This window comes from Paroedura picta, chromosome 11 (genome assembly GCF_049243985.1).
Source record: "Paroedura picta isolate Pp20150507F chromosome 11, Ppicta_v3.0, whole genome shotgun sequence".
In the NCBI taxonomy this organism is placed as follows: Eukaryota; Metazoa; Chordata; class Lepidosauria; order Squamata; family Gekkonidae; genus Paroedura; species Paroedura picta.
Genome location: NC_135379.1, coordinates 65,768,814 through 65,783,122, shown reverse-complemented (window position 1 = coordinate 65,783,122; position 14,309 = coordinate 65,768,814). Strand labels below are relative to the sequence as shown.

The window sequence follows — 14,309 nt, the reverse complement described above, 5'->3', positions numbered from 1 at the left end:
CTTCCAAGCTGTCGTTTTCTCCAAAGGAACTGATCTATCTCATGTGGAGAAAAGGGTAATCCTGGAAGATCTCCTGGTCCACCTGGCGGCTGGCAAGCCTAATGGGTCGCATGGCCATTTGCCCCCCCCCCCATCTTGTGGTTGGTTTTTATTCCCCGCTTTTCGTTACCTGAAGGAGTCTCAGAGCAGCTTACAATCGCCTTCCCCTCCTCCCTCCAGAACAGATGCCCTGTGAGGTTGCTGGGCTGAGCGAACTCTAACAGAAGTATGAGAGCAGCTCTAACAGGACTAGGGCTATCCCAAGGTCACCCAGCTGCCTGTATGTAGAGAAGGAGTGGGGAATCAAATGTGGCTTGCCAGATTAGAAACTGCCGCTCTTAACCACTACACCAAGCAATTTGGTTGAGAATGCTAAGGTTTTGTTTTTAATCTGGTAAGACTAGCTCAGAAGGGAGGAAAGGGTTGGGGGGTGGTGAGGTGGGGGGTAAGGTCTACCAGAATCCCAGTTCTATCTCGGGAGCCCAATGTTGAGAGCCAGTGTGGTGTAGTGTGCAGGGTGTCAGTCTGAGGTTGGGCATATTGTTACATATTACAGGCATACCTCCCAACTGGCTGCGGATCCCTGGCCTCAAAGAAGCGCGTGGGACCTCAACAAGGGCCAGAGCCTTCTGGGTCCTGGCCCCCACCTGGTGAAACAAGCTCCCTGAGGAGATCAGAGCCCTGCCCGAACTTCCACAGGGCCTGCAAAAGGGAGCTCCTCCACCAGGCATTCGTTTGAGAAAATCTGGAAAATCTGCTGCCCCCCCCCCAGACACCCTTCCATGACTGTACAATTTGATCTACCCAGTGTTGTTGTTGTTCATGTTGTATTGTAATTGTTACCGATAGATTGTTGTGATGTTCTTTTGAAAAGTGTATAATGCTATAGATTGTTATAATGTTCCATGTAAATGTATTTCCATGTAAATCGCCCAGAGCCGTAGAGAATGGGCGGTATAAAAAATCCAAATACATCAAGTATAAAAACTTTAAGGGGGGGGAGGTATTTGTGACCTCTGCCAAACTTTGGATTATTTTCTGCCTCCTAATTGGCATTTTAACATGTTTCTTATAAACCGGTGGTAACTGTGTTTTTGGTCTGAACTTGTTCTTGTATCTTTCCTAGTTATCACCCTTAGGTTTCTCATTTCTCAAATCTGCTACCATGGATGATATGAGAGACAAGTACATGAACCCTACCCCTTACTACTGTAATGTGAGTATCATACTTCCTGTTAAGAGATTTCAGAATTATTTTTAGGGTATATATTGTATAGTAATATCACTTTTATACTGGCCATTTAACAGCCATGTCTCCCTCTCAGTGTTTTGAGCTGGGTTTAGAATTCTGTAATACGATACAAAGTGTTATGAGGAAAAGAATGACATGTACAATGGAACAAAGATTGAGTCCAGTGGCACCTTTGAGACAACAAAGTTTAATTCTGGCTATAAGCTTTCATGTGCATACGCACAAAAATTTATACCTGGAAATCAACTTTCTGGGTCTTGGAAAAAAATTAAATTTTTGGAAATTTTATACAGAAAGATAGAAGTTCAACAAAGTTCAAGAAAAAAGCAAAAAAAGAGATTTTACAAAACTGGGTACAGACAACAATAAATATATCAGTACAGCTTTCTGTCAGAATCTGCCTTTTGATAGATTCCTGCCTGGTCTCTGGTGATTCTCATTGTACTGTGAAATTCCCATCAATACTTTCAAGATTCTCAGTAACCAAAACAAATATCAATTAAAACAAAGTTAAAGCATACCTCCTGACTCTAAATTTGCTACAAAATTAATACACATTTCCATTTTTTTCTGTTCTCTATAACAGTGGTCCCCAACCTTTTTATCACCGGGGACCACTCAACGCCTTTTACTGAGGCCCGGTGGGGGGGGTAGTTTACTCCTCTTCTCTCAACCACTGCCCTAACGCTCTCTGATCGCTATGGTAATGTTTAAACATCCCTTCAAAATAAGATACAGACACGCCCAACAATGAACATAAGGAACATTTTATTTTCATGGAAATTTTAACTCATGACAATGACAAATCAATGGGAACCCTGAGCTTGTTTCTCTGCAACGAGATAGTCCCATCTGGGAGTGATGGGAGACAATGACACCCGAAGTGTGTTGTAAAGGGCCGGGGGGGGGGGGAGAAGGCGTCCTTCGGGGCCCACAGGTTGGGGATCGCTACTCTATAAGACACTCCTTCAAAATCAGAAGTCATCAATTAATTTCTCCCCCTTACCTGCAGAAAGTCAATAAGGGGTTTCTAATTAGCAATACATTTTGTGATTGTTTTTTCTCTTTATCAAAGAAAGTGAGTTTAACGATTTCTACAAATTCTAGGATCTTCAACAACCAGTCCACTACTAAAAACACTTTAGCACTGAAAAGGTTTTGGCAGCTGCCATGTTGCCTGCAGGCGCCCCATTGGCGACCCCTGGTTTGCATATTAGCTCAACTGGTTCTGTTTTGAGCTGGGGTTAAGCAGTACTCTACTGTAAAAATGTCAAGAAGCATGGGTGGTTTGTGGTATGTGTGATATTTCTGTTGCCTGTGTGTTCTTCTGAAAGATGTAATGTTTTTAACATGTATCTTGTTTCACGTGCCATTTGTATTCTTAAAATATCTTCTAGATTTGCAAAATCTATTGTGCATCTGCCATAAACCTGCAGAGTCATTTTCTTGGGGTCAAACACAAAGCGGTAAGGATCAGTTTCTCTATAAAACCATATTACACTGTGAGAAAAGATTTTATGAAGAAATAGAATACAGAAAGGTTGATCAAAACAATTTTTAAAATGGAACATTCAACCATTTAGAGTCTAGAAATACTGATTAGGGTTGTTCCTCACCTCCACAGCACACATGACAAGATTGAGAATAGATTTTCCAGCCTTCTCAAAAATGACCAAATGGGAAAAATCCTGTTTAATTTTATTCACTCATCTGTTGATTTTATTCACTCATCTGAAATCAAAAGTTCAGGCCCAGAATTTGTACCCCCTTCTCTTGGTCAGCAAAAGGTTTCTATTCTGCTTTATGCAGATGACATGGTCCTGGTTCCCCTTACAAGAATTGGTCTGAAAAAGCTACTTACCAACTTGGGTACTTACTGTAAGGAAGAGTCCCTCTCCATCAACTATGCAAAAACAAAAGTTATGGTTTTTAGGAAAAGACCTAAAACATTTATTTGGAGTATACACAATATTCCTATAGAACAGTGTAGTACATTTAAATATCTTGGAATCACTTACAGTGAGACCCTAAACTGGAATGCCCACCTTGCAACTACAAAGGCCTCTGGTCTAAAAATCATTGGAGCCATTCTGAGATTTTATTATACCAGGGGAGGGTTTCTAGTTGACCCAGCTCTAAAGCTCTTTGCAGCCAAGGTCATTCCTCACCTACTATATGGCATTGACACCTGGGGCTGGAAAGAACAAATAACCAACAGCTTGGAGCCCATTCAGAACTTTTTCTTCTTTTTTTGGCTCTTCCAAAAGGGTCCCCTGCAGCCCTGATGAGGGCAGAGCTTGGTTTCCCCTCACTCAAAGCCCGTGCCCACTTAGCTATTCTGCAATCTTGGAAGAAAGCAAAAGTTAATGTCAGAACTGTTGCTACACAAACAGGTGGTCTCCTAATTACTGGGAGAACTCAGCTTTTGATGTAGGGAGAAGTGGGTAACTCGGGCTCTCTGCCCATGTCGATGGGGATTGTTTCCATTAGAGAAATGCAAAATAACCATTCAGATGTTAAAACTGCAAATACTTTTCATTAAGGGGCAGTAAAGGAGTACAGCAGACACACTAAAACAGTGTTTGCTGGCAGGGGCTCATGGGAATTGTAGTTCATGAACATCTGGAGGACCACAGGTTGACTACCCCTGCACTAAAACACACAAGGCTGACTAAGAAGATAAGGGCAAATAGTACTTTGGGGAAAGGCGATATTTACTAATAGCAATGTCACAACAGGTCCACAGATTCAGCAGTGAAACAACTAGTAGCTCCCTGAAGAAGACAATGAAGGGAGACCTACACACAAGTAGGGGTGTATGTATGGGTCCAAGAACACACAACGCATAGGCTGGGGCAGGAGACCTCCTGATACGGGGCAAAATGCTACCTCAATCTATGCTGATGTGTTTGCTTCAAAAAAAAATGGTTTGATGAATGTTCTGGAGTTAGATAATGGTCCAAAAGAAACTTTGATGAGTTCTCAGGAAACACAGAATGGATGTGGTTGCTTTACTTCAGATGCGCTATTGGTGTAAAATGGTTCTTGACAACCCTTTGAGTACTAGGTGGGAGAACTATTAAATTTGAGAGAGGTGTTAGCAATTGCTAGTTCAGGTTGATGGTTGCAAGGGAAATGAGATTGGGGGAAGTGGTGAGATTAGTCACCCATTCCTGAGAAAGGTATTTGTCCTAAATTATGCATCTCCCAGGGGTGGCCAAACTGTGCTGGCTGGGGCTCGTGGTAATTGTAGTCCATGGACATCGGGAGAGCCACAGGACATAAACTGTATGTCCAGGCTTGTTCTGAAAACTCCCATCCATGCTGGTGTCCTGTTTCGGGCAGACAGTGCATTTTCACTTACATACTGGCTGACACCTATTTTAATGTCGGGTTTTGGCCCTTCGGGGTATTGCAAACAATATTTACCATGATATTAAAGGAAAGGTGCTTATGGATTTCTATTTATAAATTGCCTCTCAACAAGAGAAGTCGTCTGCCTGTTAATGCAATGTCATTTGATGTATTCATATTAGACCAAACTTAATTTACAAATGTTAGTAGCCTTGTCAAAGTAATTAGTAGCCCATCTGCCCATATTTATTTCACATCCATGATTGGCTGTCTATAGGTAACTTCAGCCATAAATAACCAAGCAAAAGGCCTGTGCTTGTCATGGATCTTAGCATGGTCCCTCTCTCAGTTTCTGATAGTTCTAAGAGTTCTTGAGAAGATAATGGGTTCGATGAAACATCATCTTGCTAAAACCATAGAGAATGGTGTAGGAATATAAATGAATACTTTCCTTTTCGCTGCTGCAGTTTGAAACAATATAGTTTCTGCTTTGGTTTCTCAGAATTAATGATTCTTCAGAACCGTGCTAATGGCAAAAACTAATAAATGAGATAGAAATGTCAAAGATAGAAACTATCTTTGTCTTTATTTAGAGTCTAAATCTTGATGTGTCTCCCCTTATTTTCTGTACAATGTACAAATATACATTTGTATATGTGAAAGTTCAATAATATACAAATGTTATTTGCTTTTTTCTCCCCATCAATCTGAAAACCTATCAAGGTGGAAGAAGCTCTGAAAGCTCACGGCATTGGTAAGTGTTGAAATACAACTCCATTTTAATGTTAATTTTTTATCGCCTAGGCCAGAGGTTCCACAAATGCAGATTCCCCCCCCTTCACACACCCCTGCCCCCTCCCATTTCACCTACCTCTCTGCCTGCCTTCCTTTCTTCCTTCTTACTTCCTGACTTCCTCTATTTCTCCATCTCCTTCCTGTCTCTCTGTCTCTCCCTCTCACTTGCTTTCCTGTCTTTCTCCTTTACTTCCTTTCTTTCTCCCTTCTATCCATCCTTTCAACCACCCTTGCCCTCCTTTCTCCCTCCCATTCCTCCTTTCCTCTTCTTCCTTCTTTGCCTACAGTCTGCCTCCCCATTCTCTAGCGCCTGCTGTCTTTCTTCTAAAGCAGGCTTAATTTCTAGTAAAGAAATAAAATGTCTGCAGAAGAACTTGTAGTTTTCCCTTGAGCTTTAAGATGAAAACAGGCTGCTATTATGTTCTGTGCTGGGATGCGTACTAGCTTGAAATGCTGGTGGTGAAAAGATGGTTTATTCTGAGTGTGTGCCATGAAAGTCATGGAATTGGCTCTCTATCCAGGCCTTGTACATTCCACATGGATAAAATTGATTGGTCTATGGAGTCTTTTTCATCTTCAGCTGCCTTGAGAATCATAATTTGTTGTAGGCTACAGAATAAATTATGAATGAATTAAACTACCCATGCTAGAATGCTGGTGCATTGTGCAAACGGGATGCCTTGGAAATCCTGCCAGTTTTTGCCCACTGTCTCGTGTGTGTGTGTGTGTATATGTAGTACTTGGAAAATAACTTGATTTAAATTGATTGTCTATGATTCCATATAGATCTGTATAACTTCATATGCATTCTCAGAATGGATATGTGCAACTCGTGAAGAGAAAGCTCCTTTATATATATATGTACTTTCTTTTGCAGTTAAGCCTCTGAGTGCTTCAGGGGAAGCAGTCAGAGTACCAGAAAGCCTTCCGGATTTTGGTGAGTATCTTTCTGCACTAAGGGTTTCGTGTTACTCAAGATACGCTTGGAAACATATTGGTAAACAACAGCGTTCCATCAAGAAGAGGAAGAGGCTGAACACCAGACTCTCAACAAGCTCTCAAGAGGCTCTGTAGGCAGGAGGAGTGCCAAGGCCTCTCTGCCAGGGTACCACAGCAGTGTGGACATATTTAATGAGTGGCTGTCTTCATTGACAGGAGTGAATCATATTCACTCCAGAGGCGGACAACCCCATGTTTAATGTGGATTTCCAAATCCACTCATCCTCCACAATGCTATATGTACAAAATAAACTGCAACTGTATAGAACGTAATATGGCATACCTGGAGAAAAAAATCCTATTCTTGCATTTGATTACATACAGGTTGTATATATGAAATGTTTATCATACATAAAAATGGTTCCTTTACAGTTCACACTGAGCCTGAAAAATCTCTAGGAAGAACTTTGGAAGAACAGCTCAACTCATGCAAAGATAGTGAACCTGCCCTTGGTGAGTTCTGATCTTTAGTTAAAGAGGAAGAACTTTTAAAGGCCTTGATACAGAGCAGGTTAGCAGCCCAATCCTAGCTATGCTCACTTAAGAGCCAGCCCTGCTGAAATCAGTGAGGCTTCCCCTCAAGCAACAGGGCAGTCCTCTTTTTCGGTTGGCAGGTTAGGAATATGCCTTTTTAGCAGCAATCAGCACAGCTTCTTAACGTAGGAGTATTTGTCATCATGATCACCCATGTGAAGTAATCATTCGGGAAATGTGTCTGTTCTGCTTTTCAGAATATGAAAACCCTAATGCAACTCTGTTTAGGGTTGCTCTGTCTATGGGCAAAGGCCACTTATGAATGTGTCTAGGCAGGGTGCTTCGGGAACGACACATGTGCTGCAGTATTAACACTGATATTTCTGTTTGGGTATTTATGGTTTAAATGTGTTGATGGGGTGGTCGGCTAGTACTTTGGAATGCCTTGATGTTCATCCGGTCTGAGGCCTTGTTCTCCAAGGGCTGGGGAGACTGTGCCTAGAGTAGGCTGTCTCAAGTGATAGGATGCTCCTTTTGCATATACATTTTCTGCACAAAGCGTACTGGCGTAGGAGGGAGAAGACTAAGCTAGGACCCTTATGCCGAACATGGTGGGTTTCTTGGTGCAGCAGTTTCCTTGGCTTGGGGAGAGACGGTCAGTCAGTCTAGAGCAGCCTTTCTCAATCTTTTACCATTGAGAAACACCTGAAACATTCTTTAGGTTTTGAGAAACCCCAGAAGTGGCGCAATCATACATAATATGGTTGAAAGCAAAGCTGGGGCCCCTCTCCTTCCTACCCCCTCCAAGCCCATCACTGGCCATTTTGGGAGGAGTGGGATGACATGACCATGTATAGCAGCCTTTCTCAGCTTTTTTGCCATTGAGAAACCTCTGAAACATTATTCAGGCATCGAGAAGCCCCAGAAGCATGTCTGTCTCCCACCCCTTTGGGTAACCCTTCCAGGGGCATCAGAAACCCCCCCAGGGTTGAGAAACCCTGGTCTATTGCATACTCGCAGTCCACCAGAAGGGGGCCAGGAACTAGGTGAGATTTTTGGACCACCTTGATTGGACTGTCCTGATTCCTCTCCTCCCAAACGGTATCCCTGATCTGACTGCTATTGAGTTTCTGTGAGAAAGCCTGCTCTTCCCATCCTCTTATCCGTTTAACACCTGATAGGTCGGCTGAAGAGTATCAGACACCTTGTGCCAATAAACAGAAGGAAGCTGTAAAAGGCTGTCAGTCTGTTTCAGTTCTTCATTAGAGCAATTTGCCATCCTACCTGCATAAGATTAAAAGTGTTTTGGCAGGTAAATGTGATATGTGCTATAAAGTCACATTTGACTTGTAGCAGCCCTGTATGGTTTTTAAGGCATAAGAATTTCAGAAGTAATTTGCCATTACTCACCTCTGTGTACCAGACTTAACTGTTCCTTGGAGGTCTCCCATCCAAGTACTAGCCAGGTCTGACCCTGCTTAGCTTCCAAGATTTTATGAGACTGAGCTTCCTGGTGGCCATCCAAGTCAGGGCAAGAAAGTGTGGGCAGTGGGGGTAATAATTTAAATTACAGTATTTCAGTAAATTACATTATTTCACAATATTTCTTTCTTAAAACACAGGTCTCCAATATATAATTGAATATCGGTCAAAAGAAAACCCAATTTATGAATGTAACCTCTGCATATGTCAAGCAGGACTAACAAACATGTTCATGCACGTGTTGGGTATTAAACACAGAATTGCATATTTGGTAAGCATGGACATATTGTATGTTTGGAGCATTAATTTTCCTAGTGTACCTTGACTTGTTATATTATACAGGAAAGTTCAGAATGTTTGAAGGACCAACCAGAGGCAGGGTTTTTCAGTGATGGCATTTCAGTTATGCTCTCATCTTCAACTTCGAGATTTAGCTGCCTGTTACAAACTTTGTAATAGTCCAACATTTTTCATTAATGCAGTTTATAAATTTGGAGCATGCTTTCCAAAACTATTTTAAATTGTTTTCTTGCCAGAGCTATTTTATAAGTCGTTTTCTGTGGGCTGTATCCAACTGTTGTCCCTCCAACAATGGGAAGGCAGAGTGTTACTTTTGCTGATTCCCTCTTCCCACTTTTCCCTGTCCTGTTTTGAATTTTATTTGACCCCAGGGACTAGGAGTGTAATTCACTGTGGGGAGGGGAACCACATTCTACGAATCTTCTTCAAGTGGTGGTTTGCTGGCTAGAATCCTATATTTTTAATTTTTGTTTCCAGTATTTATATCTTGCATTTCCCAATTAACTTAAGGCAGCTTACAAAAAATGATGTGGAAATTTTGGAATATACTTTAAAAGCATAGTAAAAAGCATAATGTAAACTCCAACACATTAATTGCTTTAGGATGCTCTGGGCTGATCCTGCGTTGAGCAGGGGGTTGGACCAGATGTCCTGTGTGGCCCCTTCCAACTCTATGATTCTATGTCGGCCAAAACACAATCAGTCAAGGCCAGCTTAGCACAAGAAAAAACTTGATGGAAAAGGATGGGTTTAGAGACAAAAAGTTAACTAGTCTATTGTGAACTAACCCTGGAAGTCCATCCCATAATGCTTGGGCAGTAGCAGGGAAAACCCAGGAATGGAAGAAGCAGAATGTACCAAACAATAGAAAGGGGGAGCTGTTGGGAGAAACACAATTGTATAGGGGTTTGTATTTTACTTTGCTGTTTTATTGATGTTTTTAAAGTAATTTAAATGTATGTTGGATCATTGTCCATGGGTTCGCGATGGATCAGCCCTGACTATGCACCTAACAACAACAACAACAAAATATATGTTGATTGTTTTATTGATTTTGCTGCAAGCCACTTGGAGGTTATTTTATAGACTAGTGAGTACATGGTCTAAATCAATCAATATGTTGCCAATATGAGATTTTTCCTTGAATGAAGTTACAGTACTTGGAACAAGCTATTCTAGTCTCTATGTTGTTGTTGTTAGGTGCGAAGTCGTGTCCGACCCATCGTGACCCCATGGACAATGATCCTCCAGGCCTTCCTGTCCTCTACCATTCCCCGGAGTCCATTTAAGTTTGCACCTACTGCTTCAGTGGCTCCATCCAGCCACCTCATTCTCTGTCGTCCCCTTCTTCTTTTGCCCTCAATCGCTCCCAGCATTAGGCTCTTCTTCAGGGAGTCCTTCCTTCTCATGAGGTGGCCAAAGTATTTGAGTTTCATCTTCAGGATCTGGCCTTCTAAGGAGCAGGAAGGGCTGATCCCCTCTAGGACTGATCGGTTTGTTCGCCTTGCAGTCTTCTCCAGTACCAGAGTCTTCTCGCAAGAGTCTTCTCCAGCACCAGAGTTCAAAAGCCTCAATTCTTTGACGCTCGGCCTTCCTTATGGTCCAACTTTCGCAGCCATACATTGCAACTGGGAATACCATAGCCTTGACTAAATGCACTTTTGTTGGCAGGGTGATATCTCTGCTTTTTAGGATGCTGTCTAGATTTGCCATAGCTTTCCTCCCCAGGAGCTTGACTTTTAATTTCTTTGCTGCAGTCCCCATCTTCAGTGATCTTGGAGCCCAGGAAACTAAAATCTGTCACTATCTCCATTTCTTCCCCATCTATTTGCCAGGAATTGAGAGGGCCGGATGCCATGATCTTCGTTTTCTTGATGTTGAGTTTCAAGCCAACTTTTGCACTCTCCTCCTTCACCCGCATCAACAAGCTCTTGGGATTGGAATGTAAACTGACCTTTTCCAATCCTGTGGCCATTGTTGAGTTTTCCAAATTTGCTGGCATATTGAGCGTAGCACTTTTACTGCGTCGTCTTTTAAGATTTTGAATAGTTCAACTGGAATGCTGTCACCACCACTAGCTTTATTGTTGCTCAGACTTCCTAAGGCCCATTTGACTTCACATTCCAGGATGTCTGGCTCCAGGTCAGTAACTACCCCATTGTGGTTATCAGGGACGTTAAGCTCGCTCTTGTATAGTTCTTCTGTATAATTTTGCCACCTTTTTAAATCTCTTCTGCTTCTGTGAGGTCCCTACAATTTTGGTCCCTTATCATACCCATCTTTGCATGAAACGTTCTCTTCATATCTCCAATTTTCTTGAAAAGATCTCTGGTCCTCCCCATTCTATTGTTTTCTTCTATTTGTTTGCACTGTTCATTTAAGAAGGCATTCTTATCTCTTCTAGCTTTTCTCTGGAATTCTGCATTCATTTGGGTGTATTTTTCTCTTTCTCCCTTGCCTTTCACTTCCCTTCTCTCCTTAGCTCTTTGTAAAGCTTCCTCAGACAGCCATTTCGATTTCTTGCATTTCTTTTTCTTTCGGATGGTTTTAGTTGCTACCTCTTGTACAATGTTGCGAACATCCGCCCATAGTTCTTCAGGCACTCTGTCTATCAGATCTAATTCCTTAAATCTATTTGTCACCTCTACTGTATATTCGTCGGGGGTATGATTTAGTTCATACCTGAGTGGCCTAGTCCTTTCCCCTACTTTCTTCAATTTAAGCCTGAATACTCTCTATGGGTTTTTTTAAATAATTTTTTTTAAGTTTTCCAATTTGGAAAACTTGTCATTGTGTTTTGTCGCATAATTATGCCCCTTATGAATGCTTTACTTGAGTCCCACACTGTAGCTAAGGAGATATCTGGTGTGGTGTTTAGTTGAAAGAACTCTTGCAAATTAGTCTCACAGATTTGGTGTATCTTTGGACCTTCTAGTAGAAAATCACTCATCCTCCACCTTTTCATTCCAATTCTTCTTATGGATAATTCATTTTGCGGTGGATTATGATCCGCGCATGAGCCTCTTGTTTTTTGTTCCCAGAAAAAACATCGCCCTGATCTAGCAGATGTGAAAGGCCGAGGTTCCAAACTGAATTTAAGACTTAAAGAGATTGCTGCAAAAGTTGAACAAGAAGAAGGAAGACAGCCAATAAGGGTAATAAACCATACTACTTCTTGCTTTGTAAAATATATTTGCACCAGTATCAAAGCCCATTTTAAAAATGGGCTTTGAAAGGGCAGCAGGCAGGTGGGCGTGAGAGGGTGGCTACGGCTCCCTTTGGCCCGCAGAGCAGGCTAAAGAGAGTAGAACGCCCACCCCGGCGGTGCTGCCGCAGGAGGCTTCCTATGGCCTGGCAAGTGCTCTCGCCACAGCGAGAGCACTTCCCAGGCTAAAGGGAGTCGGAAGCTCCCCCCCCCTCCCAGCGGCGGCACTGCCACAAAAGGCTACCTTTGGCCTGGCAAGTGCTCTCATCACGGCGAGAGTGCTTCCAGGCTAAAGGGAGTCCCCCCCCCCAGTTCCCTCCCAACAGGTGTGTCCCTGCGGGCCGCAAAGCTCTGTTGCTGCTTCTCTCCTCGTGAGCAACATTGGAGGCTGCAGCCACAAGATTTCTAGCAGGCAAGGAGGGAGGGTGGGAGCTGGAGGGGGAGGGCCAATCAGGGTGGACCTGGATGGACAGGGCCCTGGACAGTCTCCTCCCAGGAGTCTGTTTCCCAAATATATAAGGGAGCAAGATAAAGTAGTGAAATAGTGTTAGGATGTTTGTCTGTTCCATCTTTAGCCAAAGAAGACTGTTTTGTCCCCAAGGCCTCTTTTGGTGGGATGTTTAATCATGAGCCTCTTGTGGCGCAGAGTGGTAAAATCAGCAGGCATGCGGTCTGAAAGCTCTGCCCATGAGGCTAGGAGTTCAATCCCAGCAGCCGGCTGAAGGTCGACTCAGCCTTCCATCCTTCCGAAGTCGGTAAAATGAGTACCCAGCTTGCTGGGGGGTAAACGGTAATGACTGGGGAAGGCACTGGCAAACCACCCCGTATTGAGTCTGCCATGAAAACGCTAGAGGGCGTCACTCCAAGAGTCAAGACATGACCCAGTGCTTGCACAGGGGATACCTTTACCTTTAATCTCCCAAGATCTACTGACATTCCATTAAATGTAGGAACTCTTCCCCTATGGTGGATGGAACAGATTGTTCATCTACTGAACATTTTTGATGTTTTTTTCAGTGTTATCTAATCTTTTAACCACTGGTTCATCTAACTCTGTCCTGTTGCATGATAAGTTTGCTCTTTGTTTTCAAGAACATTCTCGAAATAAATAATGTATGGGCTCTGCTCTCAGGCTTACGACCTAAGGAACTAGACACATAAGGGGAGGGAAGAGGATATAGAAGATGGAAATCAATTTGTGAATGTCAGCTGTAACTGGTAGTTTCTAGGGTGGAGCTGACAGGTCGCCCAGAGGTAAGCATTATGTTGGTCATTTAAATGAACTAACAGAATTGGCATTGAGGGGGGGGGGGGTGGTCAGGGAATATGACAGCTGTCTGCAGAAACCATGAGAATTCCAAACGTGTGATAGGAGGTACTTCCTGTTTTGCTTCTCAGATTCCTTGTATCTTATCTTTTATTAAAGAAGATATTTATGGCAAGCAGATCACTTGCAGCTGCTTAAAATGGTATCTTGTACAGTGTGCTCATAAGAACACAGGAGAAATCATGTTGGATCTGGCAAGTGGTCCATCGAGTCCAACACTTTGTGTCACCCAGTGACCTAAACCCAGGTGTCACCAGGAAGTCCACCAGCAGGGCTAGAAGTCCAGAAGCCCTCCCACGGTGGCCTCTCCAAGCACCAAAAAATATAGAGCATCACTGTCCTGGCAGTGTGCCCTTTATACTGATGGACCTCGGTGCCATATCGTTTTCCAGTTCTCTCTTGAAGCTGCTTGTTGCTTCCACCACTTTCTACAGCAGGGAACGCCACCATTTAATTACTCTTTGGGTGAGAAAGTACTTTCTTTTCGCTGTTATAAGCCTATTGCTCATTAGTAATTTAACAGTCGGGTTATGAATTGACGTTTGGTGTTTTGACTTCTAAATTATATTTCTGCAGGACATGACCAATTATATTTTATCAATAATATATACTGATTAAAATGTCTTTTTATCCCCTTTAGAGCACAATGGATCTTCCTATTCTAAAGGGTAAGTTGGTGCAGCCTACTGTGTAAATTCTAGCATTAGGTATGTTCTTAGGTATGTTCTCATCATGGTTTCCTGCTTTTTTCTCCAGTGGAGACCCAAAGCGGTTAATGGCATTGTCCTCTTATTACAGTCCTCACAACTACAGCCCCGTGACTTAGGTTAGGCTCGGTGTGAGAGTTATCCTGTGAAGACAGCTGGGTTTCTTAGTCTGACACACTGAATGCTACATCACTCTGGCTATGTGTGGAAATAACTTCTTGTGGTCGTACCATTATGCCTACCTAATGTAAACATGTCTACTAGGAAGGCTGTGCCTTGAGTAGCACCTTTCCAGTGTAGCTTGCTGACCTAAAATCACAGCCTGATGTCATCTAGAGCAGTGGTCCCCAACCTTGTTATCACTGGGGACCGGTC

At 42.8% G+C, this 14,309-nt stretch overlaps 1 protein-coding gene across 1 annotated transcript in view; it reads left to right on the top strand.

Annotated features, from left to right (window-relative positions):
* LOC143821052 (uncharacterized) overlaps positions 1-14,309 on the top strand; it is a 34,636-nt gene that overhangs the window by 693 nt on the left and 19,634 nt on the right. The window contains exons 2-9 of the mRNA XM_077304626.1: positions 1,166-1,255; positions 2,689-2,757; positions 5,369-5,399; positions 6,318-6,377; positions 6,812-6,892; positions 8,536-8,666; positions 11,737-11,850; positions 13,868-13,895. Coding sequence (XP_077160741.1) covers positions 1,166-1,255; positions 2,689-2,757; positions 5,369-5,399; positions 6,318-6,377; positions 6,812-6,892; positions 8,536-8,666; positions 11,737-11,850; positions 13,868-13,895 — 604 coding nt within the window. The remainder of the gene's footprint in view (positions 1-1,165; positions 1,256-2,688; positions 2,758-5,368; positions 5,400-6,317; positions 6,378-6,811; positions 6,893-8,535; positions 8,667-11,736; positions 11,851-13,867; positions 13,896-14,309) is intronic.